Source organism: Lonchura striata, chromosome 14, assembly GCF_050655825.1.
Source record: "Lonchura striata isolate lonStrDom1 chromosome 14, ASM5065582v1, whole genome shotgun sequence".
NCBI lineage: Eukaryota > Metazoa > Chordata > Aves > Passeriformes > Estrildidae > Lonchura > Lonchura striata.
The window spans coordinates 2,737,360-2,759,315 of NC_140716.1; the positions used below are offsets into that span (position 1 = coordinate 2,737,360).

General features: G+C 58.5%; 1 protein-coding gene across 11 annotated transcripts in view; it reads right to left on the minus strand.

Annotated features, from left to right (window-relative positions):
• RAI1 (retinoic acid induced 1) overlaps positions 1-21,956 on the minus strand; it is a 74,062-nt gene that overhangs the window by 2,460 nt on the left and 49,646 nt on the right. For 5 of the 11 annotated variants that reach the window (XM_085592100.1, XM_085592101.1, XM_077786897.2 and 2 more), the window contains one exon: positions 1,167-6,750. In XM_085592100.1, the coding sequence (XP_085448226.1) occupies positions 1,167-6,734 (5,568 nt within the window). In that variant the 5' untranslated portion in view covers positions 6,735-6,750. Of the gene's footprint in view, positions 1-4; positions 6,751-7,765; positions 21,927-21,956 lie in introns of those variants that run through there. The other 6 variants (XM_085592106.1, XM_085592104.1, XM_085592102.1 and 3 more) reach the window with 3 other exon arrangements.

A 21,956-nucleotide genomic window follows, 5' to 3' on the forward strand; every position in this document is an offset into this window, starting at 1 on the left:
GTACACGCACCCGGGAATTCGGAGCAGGCAAGGAGAGATGTGGAGAGACAGAGAGACCCTGTCAAAGCCCAGCACAGGAGAAGAGAACCACGACGGCCCCAGCAGCGAGGGCAACACGGGTGTCCCTGATCCTCTCCAGCCCCTCCTTGCCTCTTTCAGCCAACATTCTTCCTCCCGTGCCAGCGCACTGTGAACCACACCATGCCTGTCACTCGGTTGTCTGCAGCCATGCACGAGGTTTCTACCTGCCATACCACTCCCTTGGATGACACTGAGCCCACAGCCATACTCCATGAGGCAGGAGGTCAAGGGACATGACCTGGGTTGTGCCCTACCTGCCCCGTCCCCAGTGGGTGCTACAGGAATGGGAGCACCCGCCTCTGTGGTGAGGATGGCTGCCTCCAGACAGCCACGAAATGAGCACACAGGCTTGGGAATACAGCCAGCCCTCAAACCTGACACTGGGGGACTTGCTGGAAACCCCCTGCACGGCCTCTGATGGGAGGCTGTCCCCTTCTTCTCCCCAGCATTAAAAATCCATGTCACAGAATCCCAGAATGGTGTGGAAGGACCTGAAAAAGACTCATTCCAGCCCCCTCCCACAGCCAGGAATACTTTCCTCTAGAACAGGTTGCTCCAAGCCCCATCCAGCCATGAACGCTTCCAGGAATGGACCAGCCACAACTCTCATCCCCTTCAGCAACCTCCCCGTTTTGCTCACACGATGTGGCCTTACTCCAGCCACTGCGGGAGAGGAGCAGGGCAGGGTCATCCCCTCCCTGCACTTCCCTTTCCCCCGCTGCCCATCACGGTGGCATCAGGCCGTGTCGTGCCCCTTTCCATCTCCCACCCTGCAGCATCTGTCCTGCTCTGAGCCACCCCGCGCAACACAGGACTGGGCCAGGGGATGTGACAATCCCAGGGGGGCCCAGTCGCCTTCCTAAGACATAAACCGTAGGTTATTTCTCTAAAAGGGAGAGTTCAGGAGCTATCAGAGACGCAGCAGCACGAATCTCGCAGGGCCCCAGCAGGGCTCACGGTGCTGAGCACCTCTCCCGGGCAGAACTACTCATTTTCATCCCGACCGGAGGCGCAGACACGGGAACGACGTTGGCTGAAGGAGGCCAGCGGAAGATGCCGCCTCGGGCGTGCGGCCGAGCTCTTACCAGGTCGGCAGCCGCCTTGACAGCCTCCTGCAGCCCATAGAGCTTCCCCGCCACCAGGAAAACCCCAGCGGTCCATACGGCACAGGCCTCGTGCAGCCAGTGCTCCTGCGTGTCGCCCGCCGGCTCCTGCGGCGGGGACTCGCCCTTGTGACATTCGTGCCGCCGGGGCTTTTCGGCCGCCTCCTCGCCCTCTGTCCTCTCGTCACAGCAGTAGCAGCTCTGCAGCCGACGGAACATGCCCCGCGGGCTGGAGCGCAGCGAGCTCTGCTTGGCCGCCTCGGCCGCCGCCTCCGGCCGCGCCGCCTTCCCGCAGCCGCCCTCGGGCCCGCGGGGCGCCCGCTCGGGCACGGCCGAGTCCTCGCCCGGCCCCTCCGCCCGCGCCTTCTCCTTCAGCCGGGATTTCTTCTTGGGCAGGCAGTCCTCGGGGTAGTAGGGCCCGCACAGGTCCCCCAGGTCCTTGTAGTTGGCGGGGTTGCGGCAGAGGCAGCAGACGAGGCACGCGGCGCTCAGCGCCTTCGACACCACCGGCCCCATGTGCATGGTGGAGGAGGCGGGCAGCGCCGCCCGCGGCCGCGGCGCCGGCCCGGCCGGTCCCCGCTGCAGCCGCGCCTCGTCGCCGGGCGAGTTGACCACGGTGCAGGCGGTGGTGAAGTCTCCGCGCCGCTCCACGCGGACGTAGGGAGCGAAGGGCGGGGCGCGGCTGTCCGCCCGCAGCCGCTTGCAGGAGATGTACTTGAGGCGGATCTCGGGCTCGGCGGGGTGCAGCAGCGGGGCCTGCTGGGGCTGCCGCCGCCGCTTCCCGCGGCTCTTGCAGCGCGCCGGCACCGCCTTGGCCTTGCCGTGGCCCAGGCGCTTCCGCTGCCGCTTGGAGTAGCCGTTGTAGTTGGAGTGGTTGGCCCGCGGCTTCGGGCCCCGCGCCGGCCCGGCGGCGGAGCGCCCCTCGGCAGGGCCGTCGCTGCTCCCCGCCTCCTTCTCCTCAGTCTTTGGTTTCTTCTCCCGAGGCGCCTCCTCCGCGCCACCCGGGCCGGCAACGCGCTCCCGGGGCAGCGGTGGTGCCAGTGCGGGGCTCAGGGGTGCCTTGGCCATGCCCAGCGCTGCTGCTTTGCCCTTGCGGTTCCTCTTCTTGGGCAGGAGCCCCATGTTTTTGGCTACCATGTTGGGGCTGGACTGGGTTCCTGGCGTTGACCCACAAGCCTCCCCCTGGCAGCCGTCATGGGGCAGCTTCTTCCCACCACCCGGCTTCCCCTTTGGCGCTCGGCCATTGGGGTTCCGGCAGAGCGGCTCAGCCACCGGCATTGTGGGCACCTTCTGTGCTGCCCCCAGCCTGGGCAGCCTCGCTTCGCCCACTGCCACAGCCAGCCCACTGTGCTTCACCACCCGCTCCGCCCCAGCCGGGCTCAGGGAGGAGCCATAGGCAGCTACTGTGGCTGCCACTGCTGTGGCTGCTGGTTTGCAGGTGAACTTCTTCAGGTTGGGGGAGGTGATCTTCTGGACGATGGCTTCCAGCTTGAGGCCGCGGCCCTTGCGGGGAGGCAGCACTTTGGTCTTGGTGGCCTCCTGGAAGGCCGCCCGGGAGGTGATCTTGATGCAGACATCAGGGGCCTCCTTTGGCAGCGGGGGCTTCAGGATGGCTTCGCCAGAGCTCTTGGTGGGCAGCTTGGCTTTCACCTTCTTGGCCACCGGCATCTTCTTGAAGAGGCTGGGGGGACCCTCTGGCTTCTCCTCCTTCACGCCACCGCTGTTGCTCCGCAGGACCAGGTTCCTCTTCTTGGTGGGGATGGGGGAGATGAAGGTGGACTTCCTTTTCAGTGAGTGCAGCGGCCGCTCTGACATCTTGCCCCCCACGCCCGGCCCTGCTTTGGGCAGCTTCATCCGGGCACCCACCTTGCCCTCCTTGTGGGGGCTGCCTGGTGCTGGCAGCTTGAAAGCAGGTGGGAGGTGGTTGTTGGATATGAGCTTCTTGGGCGCCTTGCAGTTCTTCAGCCGGACATCAGCTGCCCGCTTGCCCCTCTGCCGCTTGGTGTAGAAAACCTCCTGTGTCTTTGTGCGGGAGCGCAGGATCATCGACCGCTGGTCCCTCTCCCCGGCTTCCACCGCGTCCCCCTCCAGCGGTGTCGGCCCTGCCACCTCCTCCGCCACCACCAAGCCGGGCACCAGGAGGGTGGCATCGCTGGCGTTTTGGACCACCCTGGGGGCCGGCCGGCTGTTGCGCTTCCTGGTTTTGAAAGCCACTCGCTGCTTCACGCCACAGCCGGGTTTCTTCCCCAGCTTCTCCTGGTGCGTGGGGGCCTTCAGTCCCTCCAGCGGGGCAGGGGCACGGGGCTCGGCCAGGGCGGTGAAGGAGCGGGTGCACATGCGTGCTGGCAGCCCCTCGGCTGGAAACCGGGGTGTTTGGCTCTGGGCGCTCTTGCTCGGTGCCTCTGTCTGTCCATCTGGCCCCAGGCTGGCTGCTGACAGCTCATCGAACGGACTCAGCACGGTGCTGCCGGGGCCATCCCCCTCTGGCAGCCGGCAGTGGACCCTCTTGTTGCGGAGGCTCTTGCCCCGTGACACAGGCTCCATCTTCCTCAGCACATTTTCAGGCGTGAGTTGCTGCTTCACCATGACCGATGAGGTGGATTCAGCATCGGCCGCCTCCAGGTGGGATGTCTCCCCTCCGCCATTCTCCTCCTCAGGCTGGATATGGGGCAGGGAGGATTTGAACCAGCTTTTCACCTTGGTCTCCGTGCCCACAGCAGGGCCCAGCAGGATAACAGACTGGCCAGAGAGGCGTGGGGTGGAAGCTGAGCTCTCCTTCTCCACTGTGCTGACCGTCTCCTCGGCAGATACAGGCACCTCGCTGGAGGACAGCACAGCTGGCATCTCTGGGGGCTTTGGTGGTGAGGCATCGTATGTCACTGACTTCTGCTCCGAGCCAGCCAGCTCACAGAGTGAGGAGTACTCCTCTGCCTCCAGGTCTGACTCCTTCAGATCCGGCGAGGAGATGATGGGGATCTCACTAAAGTCCCCAGCTGAGCAGCAGTGCCGGGTGTCCTGCAGCCACCTTTCGCTGTCTGCCTTTGTTGCTTCATCATAGGTCAGTGTCTCCTCCTCCTCCTCCATCACCTGCTGGCCAAAGTCCTGGACCGGCTCACTCTTGGCTGGCTGCTCTCCATCGCACAGGTCCAAGCCGCAGGCGTTTTTTTTCTCCTTGCAGGAGCTCACCAATTTGCTGGGAAACAAGCCCTTGGGGAGGTCGGTGGCCTGGAGATCCTTCCACCGCAGGCAGGCCTCACCCAGGCTCTCCTCCGGCCACTCAAAATGCTCCATGGCATTCTCAGACGCCACCGAGTTGGCGGTGGTATTTGAGTAGCAGCTGTAGCTGGTGGCTCCCGCACTTGAAGTCGCTGCTGGGATGCTGGGCTTGGAGTTGAAGGCCAGTGGGGCAGCGTCCTTCAGCACATCCTTGCTTTCGGTGGTTGGAAACTCCACCTGAGGACCCTCGTACACCTCCTCACTAAAGTCCTTCCCTGTGCTGGCCCCTGAAGCTTTGTCCAGCTTGAGGGGCTCGGTGAGCGTGCTGGAGTCACCCTGGCTGGGCCAGGCACCTTTCACCATGGAGTCCAGGCTGGGCCGGTGGTTCTCCATCTGGAAGGGGGACTTGGTGGTCTCCTTGCCCAGCATGGGCAAGTTGGCCCAGGCTTTGTCTGCCTTCTCACTGATGGCATCCTGCAGGACGATGATCTCAGAAGCCAGCTCCTCCTGGGACAGGGCGCTGAGGAGCAGTCGAGGGCAGTCCCGTTCATTGCTCACATACTTGGTGAAGGTCTCCAGGGGCAGGGTGGCGTGGATGCTCTGGAAAGAGTCATCTGATTTGGTGGACATGTCGTCTGGGGAGGTCACAGAGCAGGTGGACACTGACTCAGGCTTTGCCTTGGAGTTGCTGTTGACTCGTGCAGGGCTGCGGTTCTGGTTGCAGTACAGGAAACTCCTCTCCAGCTGGTCCTCTGACCCACTGAGATAGTCAGCGTCCTGTGTTTCAGCATGGACAGACTGGGGGGTGCTCAGCGGGTCGGACAGGGGGGTCCCCACCTGCTCTGCCGAGTAGGTGCTGCTCTCAGGACTGCAGTGCTGCCCCTTGAGCTGCTCAGGGGTCCTTGCTGGGGTCTTGATGCCCTTTTTCTGGGGCACAGCCGCTTTGGAGAGCAGCAGCTGCTGGACAGTGTTGGAGATGTTCTCCACCTGGGAGGTGAGTGCTGTCAGGCTCTGCAGGCTCAGATCTGACAGCAGGTTTTCGGGCAGCTTCTCCTTCTGCAAGTTTTTGCAGTTCCCAGATTGAGTGTCGGGGCTCGTCCCGTCAGTGGGAGAAGGGTTCAGCAGCGGCATGAAATGGCTGTGGTCAGCAATGCCGGCCGGGAAGGCACCAGCACTCAGGGGCTGCTGGCTGTATTGGAAGTTCTCCAGGTTGGGCATCAGAGGGGAGGGAGTGGAGCTGTAGGACGGGGACCTGCCGACGGAGCGAGCCGGCGAGTGGCTGGCGCTGGGGCTGAAGGTCTGGTAGTACTGCTCCGGCGTCCGGACGGGCGGCGCATCGCCCTGGCAGTAGGTCTGGCCTGGCTGGTTGTAATGTTGGTACTTGGCCAGGTTTTGGTAGTGGAGGGTCTCTGAGGCGTGATGCCGCCCCTGCATGGGCTGTGGGGGCTGCGGGGGCTGCGGTGGCTGTGGGGGCTGTGGTGGTGGCGGCTGCGGGGGCTGCGGCGGCGGCTGTGGGGGCTGCTCGTAGCCAATGCGGTTGGGTTGGTAGCCGTGCAGGTTGGGCACACGGGGGCCAGGGGCCAGGCTGGCAGCGCTACCCAGGGGCCGCTCCAGCGGCGGCTGCCCCGAGGGCGCCGTGCAGCTCTTGTAGGAGTGTGCCGGCTGGCTGCCCCCCGGCACCGAGGAGTAGGTGGAGGAGGCAGGGAAGGACTGGGAGTGCTGCCCGAAGTGAGGGCTCTGTGAGAAGGGCATGGGTGAGGAGACATCGTTGGGCAGTTTCTGCCGCTGCAGCTTGGGGTAGGGGAGCGCGGGCGGCTGCTGCTGCTGCTGCTGTTGCTGCTGCTGCTGCTGCTGCGGCTGCTGCTGGAAGTGAGTCCGGAAGGGCAGCGAGGTGGCCGCCGGCTCATGGTACGGCCGCCCACCCGCCAACGCCACTGTCTTCTTCATCAGGTTGTCCTCATACTTGGCCACGCCGCCGGGCAGTGCCTGTGGCTGGCCACCCCACGCCTGCAGGCTCTCGTCCCCGGAATAGCGGGCCGGATAAGGGCTGTTCTCCTGCACAGTGTAATTGGAAAAGGCCGGCCTGCCCTGCAGCTGCTGCCCCGCTAATTGCTTGTTTCCCCGGTGGTATTTCTCCACGGCGCTGTTCTCATAGCCCGCGTACGGCAGCTGCTGCTGACTGTAGTACTCCTTCGCCACCAGCCTCTGCCGCTCGCAGTTCGGCCCTGCCTGACTTTGATGCCTGTAATTCTCCAGGCGTGATGTATCTTGTGAAGTCGGCTGGTAGCTCTGCTGGTTGCCATGGAAACCACACCTTTCTCGAAAGGACTGCATGGCGCGGGCTCGTTATCTGCGAAGAGAGAGAGGCGAGAATTCAAATGAAGCGTCGCCACCGCGGTGGCCCAGGGTCCGAGAGGGCCGGTGTCACCTGCACCATGGGGACATCACTGCCTCGCCTCGCCTCACCTCAGCTGCTGGGCACTGCCCCGCTGGGCATCGTCTCAGGGCTGCCCTGGAGCACGGCATGTGATGCTGCATCACCTCTCATTGCCCTGCATTGTCTGGTATCACCCCGTGGTGCATTGAATTGCCTGCATGGCCTTGCGCTGCTCTCCAACGCCTCACCTCATGTTTCACCTCCCTGCATCTTGTTGCCTTGCATCACCCCGAACTGCATCACCCAGAATTGCCCTGCATTTCATCACCCTGATTTGCATCACCCTACATCACATTGCTTTGCCTCATCCTGCATCACATCACTTTCCATTTTGACTCCCTGCATTGTGTTGCCTTGCATTGCATCGCCCTGAACTGCATTGTCCTGCATCGCCTCCTCCTGCCTCACCTCACATCACCCTGCACCATATCACCTTGCATTTCATCTCCCTGCATCGTGCTGCCCTGCATTGCATTGGCTTGCATTGCCCTGCATCTCATTGCCCTGTGTGGCATCCCACTGCCCTGCATCCTATCCGTGTGCACTGTGCCACCCTGGATGGCAGCAGCTGGCTCTGTGTCACCTCGCATCACTCTGCATCGTGCTGTGCTGCTGTGCCTCACGCTGTCTGGGCGCTGCACCCCCACCTTGCAGCGTCCTGCATCCTCCTCTATCCCCTCTCCCTGCGTGGCAGCACGGTGCCCATGGGCAGGAGGGTGCTGGGGTCTAGTTGTCTCCTCCCCATCTTCAGTGGGCTCAGCCACCCTCCTGTCCCTGCTGCTGAAGCTGCCCATTCCTGCTGCCCACCCCTCCCTGCCTGATCACGCAGTGCAGTGACCCCCCACACCATCCTGGGGTCCCTCTGCTTTGTGTTTCACACATCCACCACCCCTCACACGCACAAATCACTCCCGCCCTTCTCACACACCTCCCCAGGGATGCCGAGATCCTGCGAGCGCCTCTGCATACCCCTCTTATCGCCATTCTTTTTAATTATTGGGCTAATTACTGGAAGCAGCAGCGCGGAGGGCCAGAACCGCAGGCTCTGCTGCAAAAAAAAAGTCATTTCAACTTGCTGGCTCTGCCCGTCTCTGCCGGCTGCTGCCTCCACAGCCCCCCCGGCCCCAGCGATCCCCCTGCCCCGGCGCGATGCCATCTGGAAGCTGTCTGCTCCCGCCAGCAGCCGTCATTACCGAGCGCCTCGCCACCGTCGTCACTAAAGCTCCCCATTTCCTCAGCCCGCTTGCTCTGGGAGCAGGGACACACCTGGGTCACTGGTTTGATCTCTTAAGGCAGTCAAGTGGCTTGTGGGGGCTAATGAAGAGCTTGGTGGCAGGGGGTGCATCCTGCCTGTCCTCAGTACCAGTGGGTTGAAGGTACTGGGGTGCACACAAGCCTGGATGAGATAAGACATTTGTCAGCCTGGGTTAGGGTCTGTGGCTATCCAGGGACATCCCCAGTGCTGCTCCCTTGGCAGTGACACAGTGGTGACACCAGTGCTGTCCCCTGAGCCTCCATCAGGGCAATGAGTGTAACGAGAGGAGGCCACAGGGTGCTGGCAGTATCTGTCTGACCTCAGCTCCTGGCACACTTCCCTGTGGTGCCAGGCAGCCTTGAGCTGGGACATGGATTCATGTGTGTCCCCACATGTCCCTCCATCACCCGCATGCCACTGCCACAACATGTCAAACACCACACGGTCCCTTTGCTGGCAGTTCTGCCACAGCCACATAAACCACACTGCTGGTTTGACAGGTCCCAGCTCAGCCCTTTACCTTGCAGCACCCACCAGTAACACCTCAGCACCTTTTTGGGGTCTACATGCACATGGGGCTTTATTTAATTCTGTTTCCACAAACACCAGCTGCTCAGGCATGCACCAATCACACAGTGTCTTCAGGCACCACTGCAACCAGGCTCAGTGCCACCCACACCAGCCCAGCACCTCATCCCTCCCTGTTCCCCATCCCTTTCTGGGATGTTTTCCATGTCACTGCCACATATTGCAGGTGCATCTTGCAGGCTTTGTGGGAAACTGGATGCAGCTAAAGCCTAAATTCCAGGGAAATGATGGGTCCAAAAATCTGGAAAGCTGGCTCAAAAGCCCCTACCACAGCATGGTATCCTGTGCCAGTGCTGCTGGAACAAAGGCAGGAAAATCAAAGCCAGGCTGTGGGGCAGCCCTGGGCTGTGGTGGGAGAATTAATGGGAGCAAAGAGCCCTTCATGCTGTGTGGGAGTGGGTTTGAAAAATTAAATCGGGCTTGATAAGACCCTGGGCTGAAGCTTTAGGGGGAGCTTTTCTCCCCTTTCTCCTTTATTATTAATTATCGCGATTAATTAATTATTATTATTAATTAATTGTTAATTTTCCAAACAGCTGGGACAATGTCGGGATGAGCAAAAGCGCATGGTGCGGGGGGAAGAATCAGTCACCGGCACACAGAGGTGGGGATGCACAGAGGGAAAAGGAGTGTTCCAGCTGAAATCCCACAAGCCCAGAGCCACGGTCCTGTGTCCCTGTGGGCCACCCGGGCACCGGGCTGTCCCTGGGAGGGGACGCTCGTCACCAGCAGCACCCGGAGCCGCTGGCAGCGCCGGAGGCTCTCGGATCTGCCACGGCGTTGCCGGGGAAGGGCCGTGCCAGATGTTGTGCCTGATGCAGGCTGTTTCCGAGCAAACGCTTTAATGGCATCAAATCAAGCTGTCGACAGCAGGGAGGTTGCAGCCTTCCCCCGGAGAGGGAGGTGGCTGCGGCTGGCCCCAGGGGCCCTGCCCACTCACTGTCCCTGCCACGTCCCTGCTGGATGTGCTCTCCTGACCCTGAAGAAGTTTCCAGCCACTGCCTCTGAGATGGGAATCGATACGGGGCTGTCGGTGCATGGCTGAGGCTGGACACCTGCCCTTGGCAAAGCTGTGCTGTGCCCAGGGCTCATGGATGGTGTGAAGGGAAGGGAGAGGGCAGGGACTTGGGGCCACCAGAGTGATCAGCACTGGCACAACCCTGTCCCTGGAACACGAGGAGCAGTGCTCACTGCTGGCTACAGCCAGAGCATCCCGTCCCCTTGGTCCCAAGGGAGCATGCACAGCCCAGCACAGCCCCTGTGTCACTCATGGGGGACACACAAGGACCTGATGCACCTCCCTGATGGACCAGGGATGACCCGGGGCCATGATGGTGCACGGGGTCATGCTGCCATGGTGCCGGGGGCTGATGCATGGCACGGGCCGATGCCAGGAGCCGAGTCGGGGCAAAGTGGCACTGCCAGGCCAGTCCGCCTGCTGCTCAGGAGGATTTGTGCTGCATGGCTGGATTTCGTGTTATCTTCCTTCCTTCCTTCCTTCCTTCCTTCCTTCCTTCCTTCCTTCCTTCCTTCCTTCCTCCTTTCCCTTTCCCTTTCCCTTTCCCTTTCCCTTTTCCTTTCCTTTCCTTTCCTTTCCTTTCCTTTCCTTTCCTTTCCTTTCCTTTCCTTTCCTTTCCTTTCCTTTCCTTTCCTTTCCTTTCCTTTCCTTTCCTTTCCTTTCCTTTCCTTTCCTTTCCTTTCCTTTCCTTTCCTTTCCTTTCCTTTCCTTTCCTTTCCTTTCCTTTCCTTTCCTTTCCTTTCCTTTCCTTTCCTTTCCTTTCCTTTCCTTTCCTTTCCTTTCCTTTTTCCTTTCCTCCTGATTGGCAGGAACATGACATGGTTGGATCTGGAACCCTCTGAAGGCAGCCCAGGACATCCCATGGCAGGGACCCTCGGAAAGCACCCACGACCCCCAACACCAGAGCCCCGTGGGGCAAGAGGATCCCCTGTTTCCCTGCACGCTGGCCTTGCCTCCCAGCTGCTGCTCATCCCGCGGGGGCCGATCCAGCCCTGCTGCTCCTCCGGCTGCTCCCTCGCCTTCGCTGCTGCACCATCAACAAGGACTCGGCGACTAAAAATAGCAGCGTGCTCTCGCAGGGGGATGCTCCGCCATCAGAGCGCTGCTGGCACCGCGGACACCCCGTTCCCACCCCAAAGCCCCGGCACAAACCCTCTCCCAGCCCTCGTCCCACTCCCAGGGGTGCAGCCCCATATGGTGAGGTGGTACCGGAGCTGGGAACGAAGCGATTGGACCCCCCTGGATCCCCCGGCAGCTCTCAGGGAGGGGAATAAGCGCCTATCGAGTAGCGTCAGCCCCGGATTTGTTTAATTGTGAGCTGGTGGAGTTTAAAGAAACCCTTTCTGGCTGGCTGCCACACCGCAAAGTGCTCCGGAGAATTTGATTATTAAGGGAGGAGAGAAAAGGGGAGGCTGCGGCGGGGGGGAGCCGGGGTGTGTGGGACAGACCAGGAAAGGGCATCCTGCCTGAGGAGCTGGGAATGAGAGGAACTGGGGGCATGGAATACAGACAGACCCCCCTCAGCAGTGCAGAGGGACCCGAGGGGTCGCCCGGGGTGCGGGCAAACCCTCCACGCGGTTGTGGAGCTGCTGGTGTTTGTCCCTGCACCCCACAGACACCCCGCTGCCAGGGCATCCCCCATTCAATGCCCCCTAATGTGAACCCCTTTAATGCATCCTCTCCCCAGTGCACCCCCCAATGTACCCTCTTACTGCACTGTCCCCCAATAAACCCCTTTAATGCACCCCAATAATGGTCCCCCTCCTCAGTGAACCCCTTTAATGCACCCTCTCCCTAGTGCACCCCTTCAATGCACTCTCACTAGTGCACCCTTGCCCCAATGCACCCCAATAAAGTGCTCTCCCCGCAGTGAACCCCTTGAATACCCCTCCCCAACACCTCCCAGCAGCAGCAGCATCCCCCAGCACGCCGGTGCTCCGTCCCGGTGCAGCGGCCGGGGGGCTGTGGTACCCCCGGGCAGCCGCAGCCCCTCGCAGCCCCCCCAGCCCCGCGTCCCGCCCCATTTCGGCGCTCAGCCGAGCGGAGCAGCTGTTCCCTGCACACTTCACTTGCCCGCAGATGATGATAAATGGAGCTGGGGCTGCGCCGCCCATTGCGTGGGGGTGGGCGGATGTGGCTAAGGAGGAGGAGGAGGAGGAGGAGGAAGGATGGGGTCCCCATCTCCCGCAGCCCCCCCAGATCACGCTGCTCCTCCCATCCAGCTGCTGGGGAATTCCCTGGGCAGGTCCCCCGCTATCCAAACCGCCCTCCCGGGGGTTGGAACCTGCCCAGGGAATTCCCATCGCAATGGGGGCGCTGATCCATCCTCAGATCGCTGTCCCATTTAGGGGCCACAGTCCTTCACTGCTGCCCCCCTCCCAGCTCTGCTCCTCCCCAGTGAGGAATTTTCCTTGGGAAAAAAAAAAAAATCCACCGCCTGCGAGCCGCACTCATGACTCAACGTTTCTGCTGGCCCCGGTTCCTCTGTCGCTTGCCAGGGGAAGCCCGTGGCCGCCCCAACCTCATCCCCTCACATGGAAATCCGGCTCAGCCGCCAGCTCCAGCCTCTCTCCCCTTGGTTTTTCCTCCTTTATTTTGGAAGGGGGGGGTTGGGTCCTTGATGTCAGGGATAGGAGGTTTGCAGAGGGTTGGGCTGGGGAGGATGATGGGAGGTTCTGGGAGTCAAAGCAAGTTGCTGGGGTTTTTTTTGTTTTTTTTTTCTTGGTGGTGGAAAATGTCAGTTGGTAAGGAAGGATTTGAAAAGGAAGGGAGGAAAAAAAAAGGGGGAATAAGAGGAAGAAAAAACTTCCAAAAAGAAGAAAGAAGGGCGAGGGGGGAGTAAAAGGAAAATTAAGAAAAGGAAAATATAAAGAAAAAAAAAAGAAAAACACAGATAAAGAGAAAGAAGAATAATTAGAGAAAAGGAGAAGGAAAAAGAAAAAAGGAGTAAAAAGAGAAAAAGACAAAAAAAAAAAAAAAAAAGAAGAAAAGAAGGGGGGAAAAAAAAGACTGAGGGTTCACAGCAAAACAGATACTCAGCCTGAGCCTTCCTGGGCAAATTCCCTCTCTGGAGGTGAACCATGTTCCACTCCAGAGCAAAATTCATGGCCGGATGTACCATGGAGTGAGGCTCCACATGATCCCACTTCCAGCCAGCGGCTGGACATCGACCTTGGGGCTCTGAGGGGAAGGAAAACCAACCCTGCAGGAGGCTGCAAACAGCTGTGAGGTTAGGAGAGCTCCAGCAATCCCAGGCTCCAAATCCAAATCCAAATCCTGCTGCAGACCTGCCTGGAGCTGTCAGCACAACGGTGCCAGGGCACCAATGGGCACAACGGTGGCCATGGGGTTGTTGTCACCACCGTGGTGACCTTCAGCCAACCCTCCAGCCTCACCCCAAGTGAGCAGCATGGGGCCAGCACAGGGCCAGCGTGACAGCCTGGCCAGTTCTCCACACGCTCACGGTTTTGTTCTTTACTCATTTTCTGCCTGACAGCTTGGGATCCTTCTTCCTTCCTCCCTCCCTCCCTCCCCTCCTGCTCTCGGCCTGACTCACTTCAATCCCAATAATAATTAACCATTCCAATCATTACTGCGACTGCTAATATTAACCCTCTGTTCTTCTCTCACATCCTGTTTGTCCCCTGCCTCAGTTTCCCCTTGAGGCAAGACAGAAGCTCCATCCCTGCCAGGAAAGGCGGGGAGCAGATGCCATGCCCTTGGCACCCTCCTCCGTGATGCTGATGCCCCAAGGGGTTCATGCTGCTTACAGCAAAAATAAAAGCAAATAATAACTCTCCCAAGTATGGAAGAAGAAAAGGACTCTCATCCCACTCTTGGATTTGGTCTGCATCTTGTGAGCTGGTTGCTCATGGATGAGGCTGGCTGCACTCCCTGGGGAATGTGACAGGGATGCCTCGGGGTCCCCTGGCACCTACTGCTGACCCTTCAGTAAACCCACCCCAAACCTGGCACCCACCCAGCAGCTTGGAGCTGGAAAATCCACTGGGTTGGAACCAGGACCACACTCTAGCTGTGCCTCAGTTCCCCCAGTGTAGAGCAGTGCAGGTTTGTGCTGGGGTCCAGTGCTGATGCTGGGAAGTGCCAGCCCAGGAGCAGGGGAATGCAGCAGGTTCATGTCCCAGCCCCAGGGTCCTGGACCTCCTCCCCAGTGGGTCTCCCCATCCCCAGCAGAACTGGAGACCCAAAGGATGACAGGTGGCCGTGACCCCCAGGACATTCCCAGCTCTTCTGAATGGGCCACTGGGTCCAGCCCCTCTGGCTCATCCCTGGTCACATCCTGTTCTTTCTGTCAGGAAAACTCAGCAAATTCATGCTGCCACATCCAAAACCAGGAGGCCTCAGCTGCTGTGGGATGGCTGCTGACAGCCAAGGACAGACCCTGGCACCATCCTAAGCCTTCTCCCCATCCCAAACTCTCTCTCCCTGTCCAGAAGAAGATGGGGTTTTGTCCCAGCATCCCCACCACGTCAGGCACATGGGACATTTATGGCTGTGTTTTATACAAGTGCTATTCAATTATCACTGGTGATCCCAGAGAGATCCGTATCTCACTGGGATTCGTGGTTATGGGGGACATTACCCTGCCTCCCTTTTACCTTTGGGAGCTCCTGCCTTCACTTTTGGGGCAGCCAATCTCACGACCCAGCAACCACCAGCTCCATCACAGCAAAATCTGTGAGGTGCCTTCGGATATGGGGACCCTGCAGATGCCCCGTATCCCTGCAGATGCCACGTTTCAGCATCTGCCCACAGCCAGGTCCGTGCACCGGAGCCAAGCCTGGCTGTGCCGCTGCCGGGCTCTGCCCTGAGCCGTCCCCTGCCGGCAGCAGACAGCTCGGTAATGAAGCGTAATGCTCCGACACTCCCCTGAGTGACAGTGGCCAGCACCGGCTCAGCACAGCCTCCTCTGCCTGCCAAGGATGGGATGAGCATCCCCCTGCCACGAGCGGGGCTGGGGAGTGGTCACCTGCTAGGGGATGCTGAGTGGAATCCCCCGGGGGAGAGGAAAAATAAGGATAAAATGGTGTTGAAAGAAATAAATCAAGTAAAAAAAAAAAAAAACATAAAAGAAAAGAAGGTTGAAAATAAAAAATTGAGGCTTGGTGCTGTGTGGTAAATTATTTCAGTATTATATATCCCCCAGCTTCAAATCCTGAAGACAAATACTGGGGCAGGTGAAGTGGGAAGCAGATTTCCAAAGGCCTTCTCCTGGCTCCAGGTTATTGACTCTGTCAATCACGGCGGGCGCCGTCCCCACCTTTGGCACCCTGCAAAATCGGCTCCTTTTGTTCCTGCTGAAAAACTGGGGGCGGGGGAAAAGGAGGGGAGAGGAATTTGGGGCAGGGAACTTCCAAAAGAGATGATTAAGGAGTTAATCTGCCTGAAATAGATAAGGAGCTTAAAGCTGCTGGTATTTGACTGTCCAAGTTTGGATTCAGCGTGTCTTAAACACTGGCTGGAATGTACTTAGATATGACCAAAGTACATGTCCCCCCGAGGAATTACCAGGTTGCCAATTAGATTTGCTTCCCAGATTCACTCAAACCTTCACAAGCTTCTTCAGAGCAGGAAAATTGCTGCCTGTCCCTGGGGAGACGCAGAGCAGCCGCTGCTGCCTGGCCCCGCAGCCAGCACAGCACGGCACGGCACGGCACGGCACGGCACGAGATCCCCGTGGGCAGCCACAGCATCTGCAGGAAGGTGGCACAGCCAGGATGATGGCAAGGAAGGGATGGATGCCTGTGCCAGGGTATGGGGGCATCAGGCATGGCCTGGTGGGTGCTGCTGGGGGAATTTGGGTGTTTTTGGGTGCTTGGGGTGCCAGTGTGAGCCTTGCCATGGTCATGGTGCTGGTGCACTGGGGGGGCTTTCACCAGAGCAGGCTCAGCATTCCATGGCTCTCCCTACCTCCAACCAGGCTCACAGTTCTGCCACGCAGCCAAATCCAACCTAAAACACCCCAGCTCGACCTCCAGGCAGGGCACACAACACAGAACAGAGCCATGATGGTACACGGGGAAGGCAAGTAAACACCAAAGCGTGAACAAGCCCCTGCGGTGAACACCTGGCTCCTGGTCCCTCTGGGCACCTGGCACACCACAAACTCAGCACAACCCAATGCTCAGAGCAGTGAGAACCCCTGCCTGTGCCAGGCTGAGGGTCACCACTCAGGGTCCACAACAACATACAGCACCAGGACAAAGTGGAGGTAGAAAAGCAAACACCAACCCCTGCAAAAACCCTTCACTATGCATTTATTTTAACCACTCCATTCCCATCCCATCCTTGTTATTAAAGGTGCTTCATAACATGATGGTGAAAGTAATGAAGTCTGGGGGGGCTGCATGACCAACACAGAGGGAGGACCATGATGGAGGATCCCACCACCAGCTCCCACATGCAGGCACCAACTTCCTTTCCCATCCTGGGCAGTATTTACTAAATCTGAGCTCAGTTTCTGTGCTGGCATCCCAATCCCACTGAAAAATGTTGGGAGTGGCAGCCAGTCTCACCAGGCTGGTGTTGGCACTGTTGGAGTGGCAGCGGCACCATGATGGAAAGTTGCTGGAACATCAGCTTTGGATGCTGAGTCCTGGTAACAGTTGCTATGTGAAACATTCAGAGGTGGAATTTACTGTCACAGTTAATAATAGATGAAGGTTTTAGAATTTTTGACGCTTTACATTTTAAGCTGTTTGATTTATAATGTTTCAGGTGAGGGTGGGGGGAGGCAGGAGATGAACAGCAGCACGAGGTAAACAAAGCAAGTGGGGAGGTGGGGAAAAGGCTCCATCCATCCATCCATCCATCCATCCATCCATCCATCCATCCATCCCCTACCCATTCCAGAGATGCACTGAGATGGCCAACAATGGGATGGGGTCTCCCCACCAACCACCAAAACCACTGAGCATCCTGGTGGAAAACCACGGCACGACTGGGACGGAGCCCCTCAATTCCACATCACACTTCATTTTGAGTTTGGTTTTTTTTTGCCTGCATCTCTTCTCCCTGTTTTCATTCCGGCAGGTTGCTGGGTTATTTACTTGCTGGTGCTCCTCTCCTCTCCTCTCTTGCAGGTGTATTTCAAGTAGCTCCGTAAATAGCAGCGCGTGGCGTGCCTGCGGCGGGGCGCGCGGGTCCTGCTGATTAGGAACACGCTGCCAAAAAAAAGAAGGGTCTCAATTCCCTGCCAAGCTGTTTCCACAAAGAGGTGCCAATGTCCTGTAGGGATGCTCTCCCTGGATCCCAAGGGGCTGGAGTGTGTGCTGTGTCCAGCACCTGGAATGGAGCCGGTGCTGTGTGAAGAACCTCGGTGTCTCATGGTGTCCTTTGGTGTCCTCCATGTCCCATTATGGGCACCAAAGCCCTGTGATGGCTTCAGCTCTGGCATATTCTTCCCACTTCTTCCAAATGCTGGAGCATTCCAACATTTCCAGTGTGTGTGTGGAGTATCCCAGTGCCTCAGATGTGTGGTCAGGAGGATTAATCCCAGCTCAGTAGGGCTTCAGGTCATGACACGAGGAGCAGAGCGGGACTCCACACTTCCTCCACCAATGCTGGGCATGCAGTGACATCATGACAAAACTAGGGAGAGAGGGGGTTCCCCTCTACTCCCCCAAACACAGTACAGAGAGGAGGTACTTTACAAAGCTGTTTGGAGGATGTGGTGACTGGAGCCTCCAACACCTGAAGACATTCCAGCCCTAACCAGCTCCATGGCTCCTGCCAAAGCCCTGAGTGCACACAGGGGCTGCCAGACCCCAGGAGGTGGCTGAGGTGCATCCCACACCACCAGTACCCTCCAACCCCTCTGGAGCCCCTGTTTCCCCCAGGACTGAAGATTCCCAGGGGTCCTGGGCTGAGCTGCCCCATGATGTCTCAATCAGGGCTGTGCATCTCCCATTTACATACACACATCCCAGCTGGAGCTGAGTATAATTTCCTTATAAAGCAGCTCTGACACACGGGGCAGCTTGCCTTAATGACAAGGGTTATTCCACAAAGATCTGTCACTAATGGGTTTGGGGCAGGCAGACACCCTGCATGCAGACTCCTGCTGCCAAACCCAGCTCCACATCACACCTGGATCTCCCCATGGACACAGCATCCCCACCAGAATTACACCCACAGCCAAGACAGCGCTGGCAACCTCTGGCTTGGTGGGATCTCACCCTGATCCCAGTACGATCCTGTACCTCTGCCTCCCTGCCTTGCAACAAAACCCACTTGGAGGTCCAAAAAGGCAACCGTGAGGCATGGAAACCACTCAACTCTTCCCAAAAACCAGTGCCAGGGAGGGAGATCAAAGTCAGCACAGCACTGGAGTCCCCCAGTATGCACGAGGCACCTGAAGCACCAAACCATCCACGTCCCTGTCCGCACAGGCACCCACTCTACCAAGGCACCAGCTCTGCCAGTGACCAGCCTGCCATTACCACAACTGCCTAATTAAAAAGCACATTAAAAAACCCGCGACTCCCCCAAGAGCAAGACCCTCCCTGCAGAGCCCTGACAAATTCAAAGCACCGGCCCATCCCCAGCACTCCCCCAGGGACCCCCGTTAGCGGCGGGTGCCTCGTTAGCCGCCGTTGTGCCGGCGATTGGCTGCAGCTCGTTCGTGGCGTCGAGCAGCTCTGCCCCAGACACCTTCTCCTGCGACCGGAGGCGCGCTACGTCCCAGGGCACTGTCACAATATATTAAGACGCGGCGCTAAAAATAAGCAACAGCAAAAATAAGCAAGAGGATCGTGGTCCCTGCCTGCCCCTGCCGGCCTCGCACCGGCGGAGCTCCCGCTGCCGCACACGCGAGCTGGGGAAGCACGTCAGGAACGAGAGGATTTTGCTGGGTTTTATTAAAATGATGTGTTTTTCCCCTCCCTCCGCCCCCATCTCCAGCCTCTCTGTGGAGCGAGCCCCGCGGTGACACGCAGGACTTGGTGACAAATCATCCCGGGGGTGGGCGGTTTCTCTGCATGCTGGTGGTTCCGGGCATGGCCACAGCTGGCGTGAGGCCCTGCCTGTCCCTGCAGGGCTGGAGCAGATCTTTGCCCACCCCGCACAGCCCAGGATGGGGCTCTGCCCCTCGATGGGGACACCCCAGGAGCCACGAGCGCTGCTCCGTGTGCCCAGCCTTGGTGTGCCACCAAAGGGCGGGTGGGTTTTGGCCAGCCCCGTGCTAGACACAACAGCCAGGGTGGCTCCCTGTGGTTATCCCCACTCCCAGAGCTCCCCAAAATCTGCAAACACCCCATTCCCCCCTCTCACTGCTAGCCAGGCACGAATGCCAGTGTGGCACAACCCATGGCATGCGAGCTGGGAGAATCCTCTAAATCCTCTACCCAGGAATGCATCTGGGAGCACCTGGGGAGAGGGCAAGAGGCTCTTCCCGCTGCCTGCTCCCCGGGGGTACCATCCTTCCTCCACGCGGGATTCCTCGGGGCTGTGGGAGGCACGGGCAGGGACACAGCCCCTGCTTGTCTCCGGGAGATGAAAGAGCAGCTCCGGGCGCGGGGACGGCTCCGTGCCCGCAGCCCACGGCGTGCGGCCGCCGCGCTGCCTCGGCTGCGGCTGCAACGAATGCGTGCACATACCTCTGCCCCGGCACGGGTGTTTGCTCTTCTCTTCCACGGCTGTGATTGATTAAAGGATCAGGGACATCTGAGAATGGAGGCAGCAGCGGCAGCAGCAGAAGCAGCTCCCTTTGGACTTGGAGAGCTTCCTTGCCTGCTGCTTGCTGCTGCCGTTGCCTGTCAGGCAGCTTTTAATCAAGGTTTGCTTATATCTGCAAAGGCCTTTCCCAGAGGGATGAAGGGAGGAAAAGAGGGGGGAGAGTATATTAACATGCCAGCCACCCTCCCTCTCCCTCTCCTTTGTTTATGGAGAGGGTCAGTGCTTGGAAACGGCTGGCGGGGACCGGGAAAGGCGCTTTGGGGGTGCTGGGTTGTGGTGCAGCTCTTGGCATGCCCAGGTCTCATGGCACAGCCAGGGGTAGGGAGGGCATCATACTCAGCTGGGGTGTGCTCAATAACAGCACCAGTCTGTGCAGGGAGCAGGACCTGGGGGCCAGGGCTGATGGCTTCCTTGGGATGGCCCTGGATGCCTGGCATGTCCCCCCAGGCATGGCAGGGAGGGGACCAACCTCTATAGCCCCAAATTGGGGTTTTGGCTCTGACAGACCAACACCAACCATATGCTGAGACCAGCACTGTCCATACACCAAGACCACTCAGGCACAGGGAGCCCAGGCCCCTCCATCCCACCCCTGGCCTCAGAACCTCCATCCTCATTCTACAGCTCATCCTACTGCAGTCGGGATGGCCACATCGCAACACCCCATCTCCCTTCTGCAGGGTGGGCTCTGGCAGTGAAAGCAGGGCTCAGAGAGACCAACACGAGCCCCACACCTGCCCCAGGGCTGGGTTTGCCCCATGGGACTAGGATTTCAGCACTTCCCCTGGCATCACCCACCACAGCCACCACCAGAGCCCTGCACACCCGTACAAGCCACGTGGGAGGACAGGTGACCCCCAGCCCCGTGTCCCCTCATCAAGCACTGTCTCTGCCTCCACTGCCATTCCTGCACATCACTTTGGCTCTCCACGTTATCTTATTGCTCAGCTAATGACCTGCTAAAAGTATTATGTGAAAAACCATGCTCTTAGCCAGCCATTAGACTGGTTAGGACCAGCGGGTCATGCTTTATTGCTTTAATAACGGAGTTTATGAAAGGTCGTCTCATAACTGATAACATGCATAATTTTTGTAACTTAATTAATGCTGCTAATATACTGGAGTCTCCATCAGCTGCTGGTGCAACTGATGCGCAGTTTGCATCCCGAACAGGGCTGGGAAGAGTATCCCAGGCCAGGCTCTGCCTGCTGTCCTTGCCAAGCAGCACCCACAGTGGGAACGCAGTTCAAATCCACACCCAAACCCCACTGTGCCACCTCTCCACCCTGGAGCATCCCATTCAGAAATGCTCCAGCACAGACAGGGAGTGCTGTGAGTGGGCAGAGGGAAATGGGAACAGATCCAGTTCCCAACCCCACAAGCCTGAAGGGAAGGAATTTCTTTGCTTCCACTCTGCCCAGCCCTGTGGAGAAGACACGGGCAGATGTGGAACCTGCAGTCAGGGAAAGTTTTACTTGTGGAAGAACCATAAAACCTCTGAGGGATGGGAACTGCTCCAGCAATCCCATACATCTCTGCCTGAAGTTACAGCTGAGCAAAGGAGTTTTGCCTTGACTGGGGATTTGTGGCTGTGCCCCAAGAGGGTTCCCCTGGGAACCCCCAGACTGACTCTGCTCCTCTGGTGATGCTAAGGGCAGCCAGGCTGGCATGGGGCAGGATGCTGCTGGAACTGCTGCCTTTCTTCCCAGCACTGGTTTTTAAGGACAATCTCACTGACAACAATTTTGACAGTATTTTTTGAGAATTTCTTTTAAGAACACCCTTTTGTGAGGCTGGTGAGGCACTGGCACAGGTTGCCCAGAGAAGCTGTGAATGCCCCATTCCTGCAAATGTCCAAGACCAGACTGGACAGGGCTTGGAGCAACCTGCTCTGGTGGAAGATGTCCCTGCCCATGGCAGGGGTTGGAAGAGGATGGTCTTTAAATCCCTTGCAACCCAAACCATTCTACGATTCTGTGACAAATACACACTTTTCTCATTAAAAGGGCAAAAACACAAAAGCAAACAACTTCTCCCCACTACCCGAGCGCACACCTGGGGGGTTGAGCTGGGAATCAGACACATTTTCCAGGCAGCAAAATCAAGCCCTTCCCTTGCACAAAAAAGAAAAAAAAAAAAAGGAAAAAGAAAAAAAAAAATCATGTAAATAGGAGCCCAGGTGCATGCGGTGTGCGAGTCCCTGATATGCTGCCACCAGCAAATCTGGTGAGCTGTGAATCCGCGGCACCGCACATCCAACGCTGCAAATCCGAGCTGCTCCAGTCGCCTGCTTAGTTTTGCAAATTCTTTCCTGCTGGCTGAGAAAAGCCAATATGTCTGCTGCTCCCGCTCCAGCGCAATAATTGTTCAGCACTGGTTATCATCCTGCCAGAAAGGCACGAGCTACCGCTGGGGCACTCTGCTTGCTGTAAATGCAGCGAGATGATTTCCTAGCAAATGCAAGTTTTCCAAGGAAGTGGGTGGAATCTGCTTGTCTCTGATTAGACAGCTTGGGTTTTTGTTTTCCTGGTGCTTTAGAGAGAGAGAGAGAGAGAGAAAGAG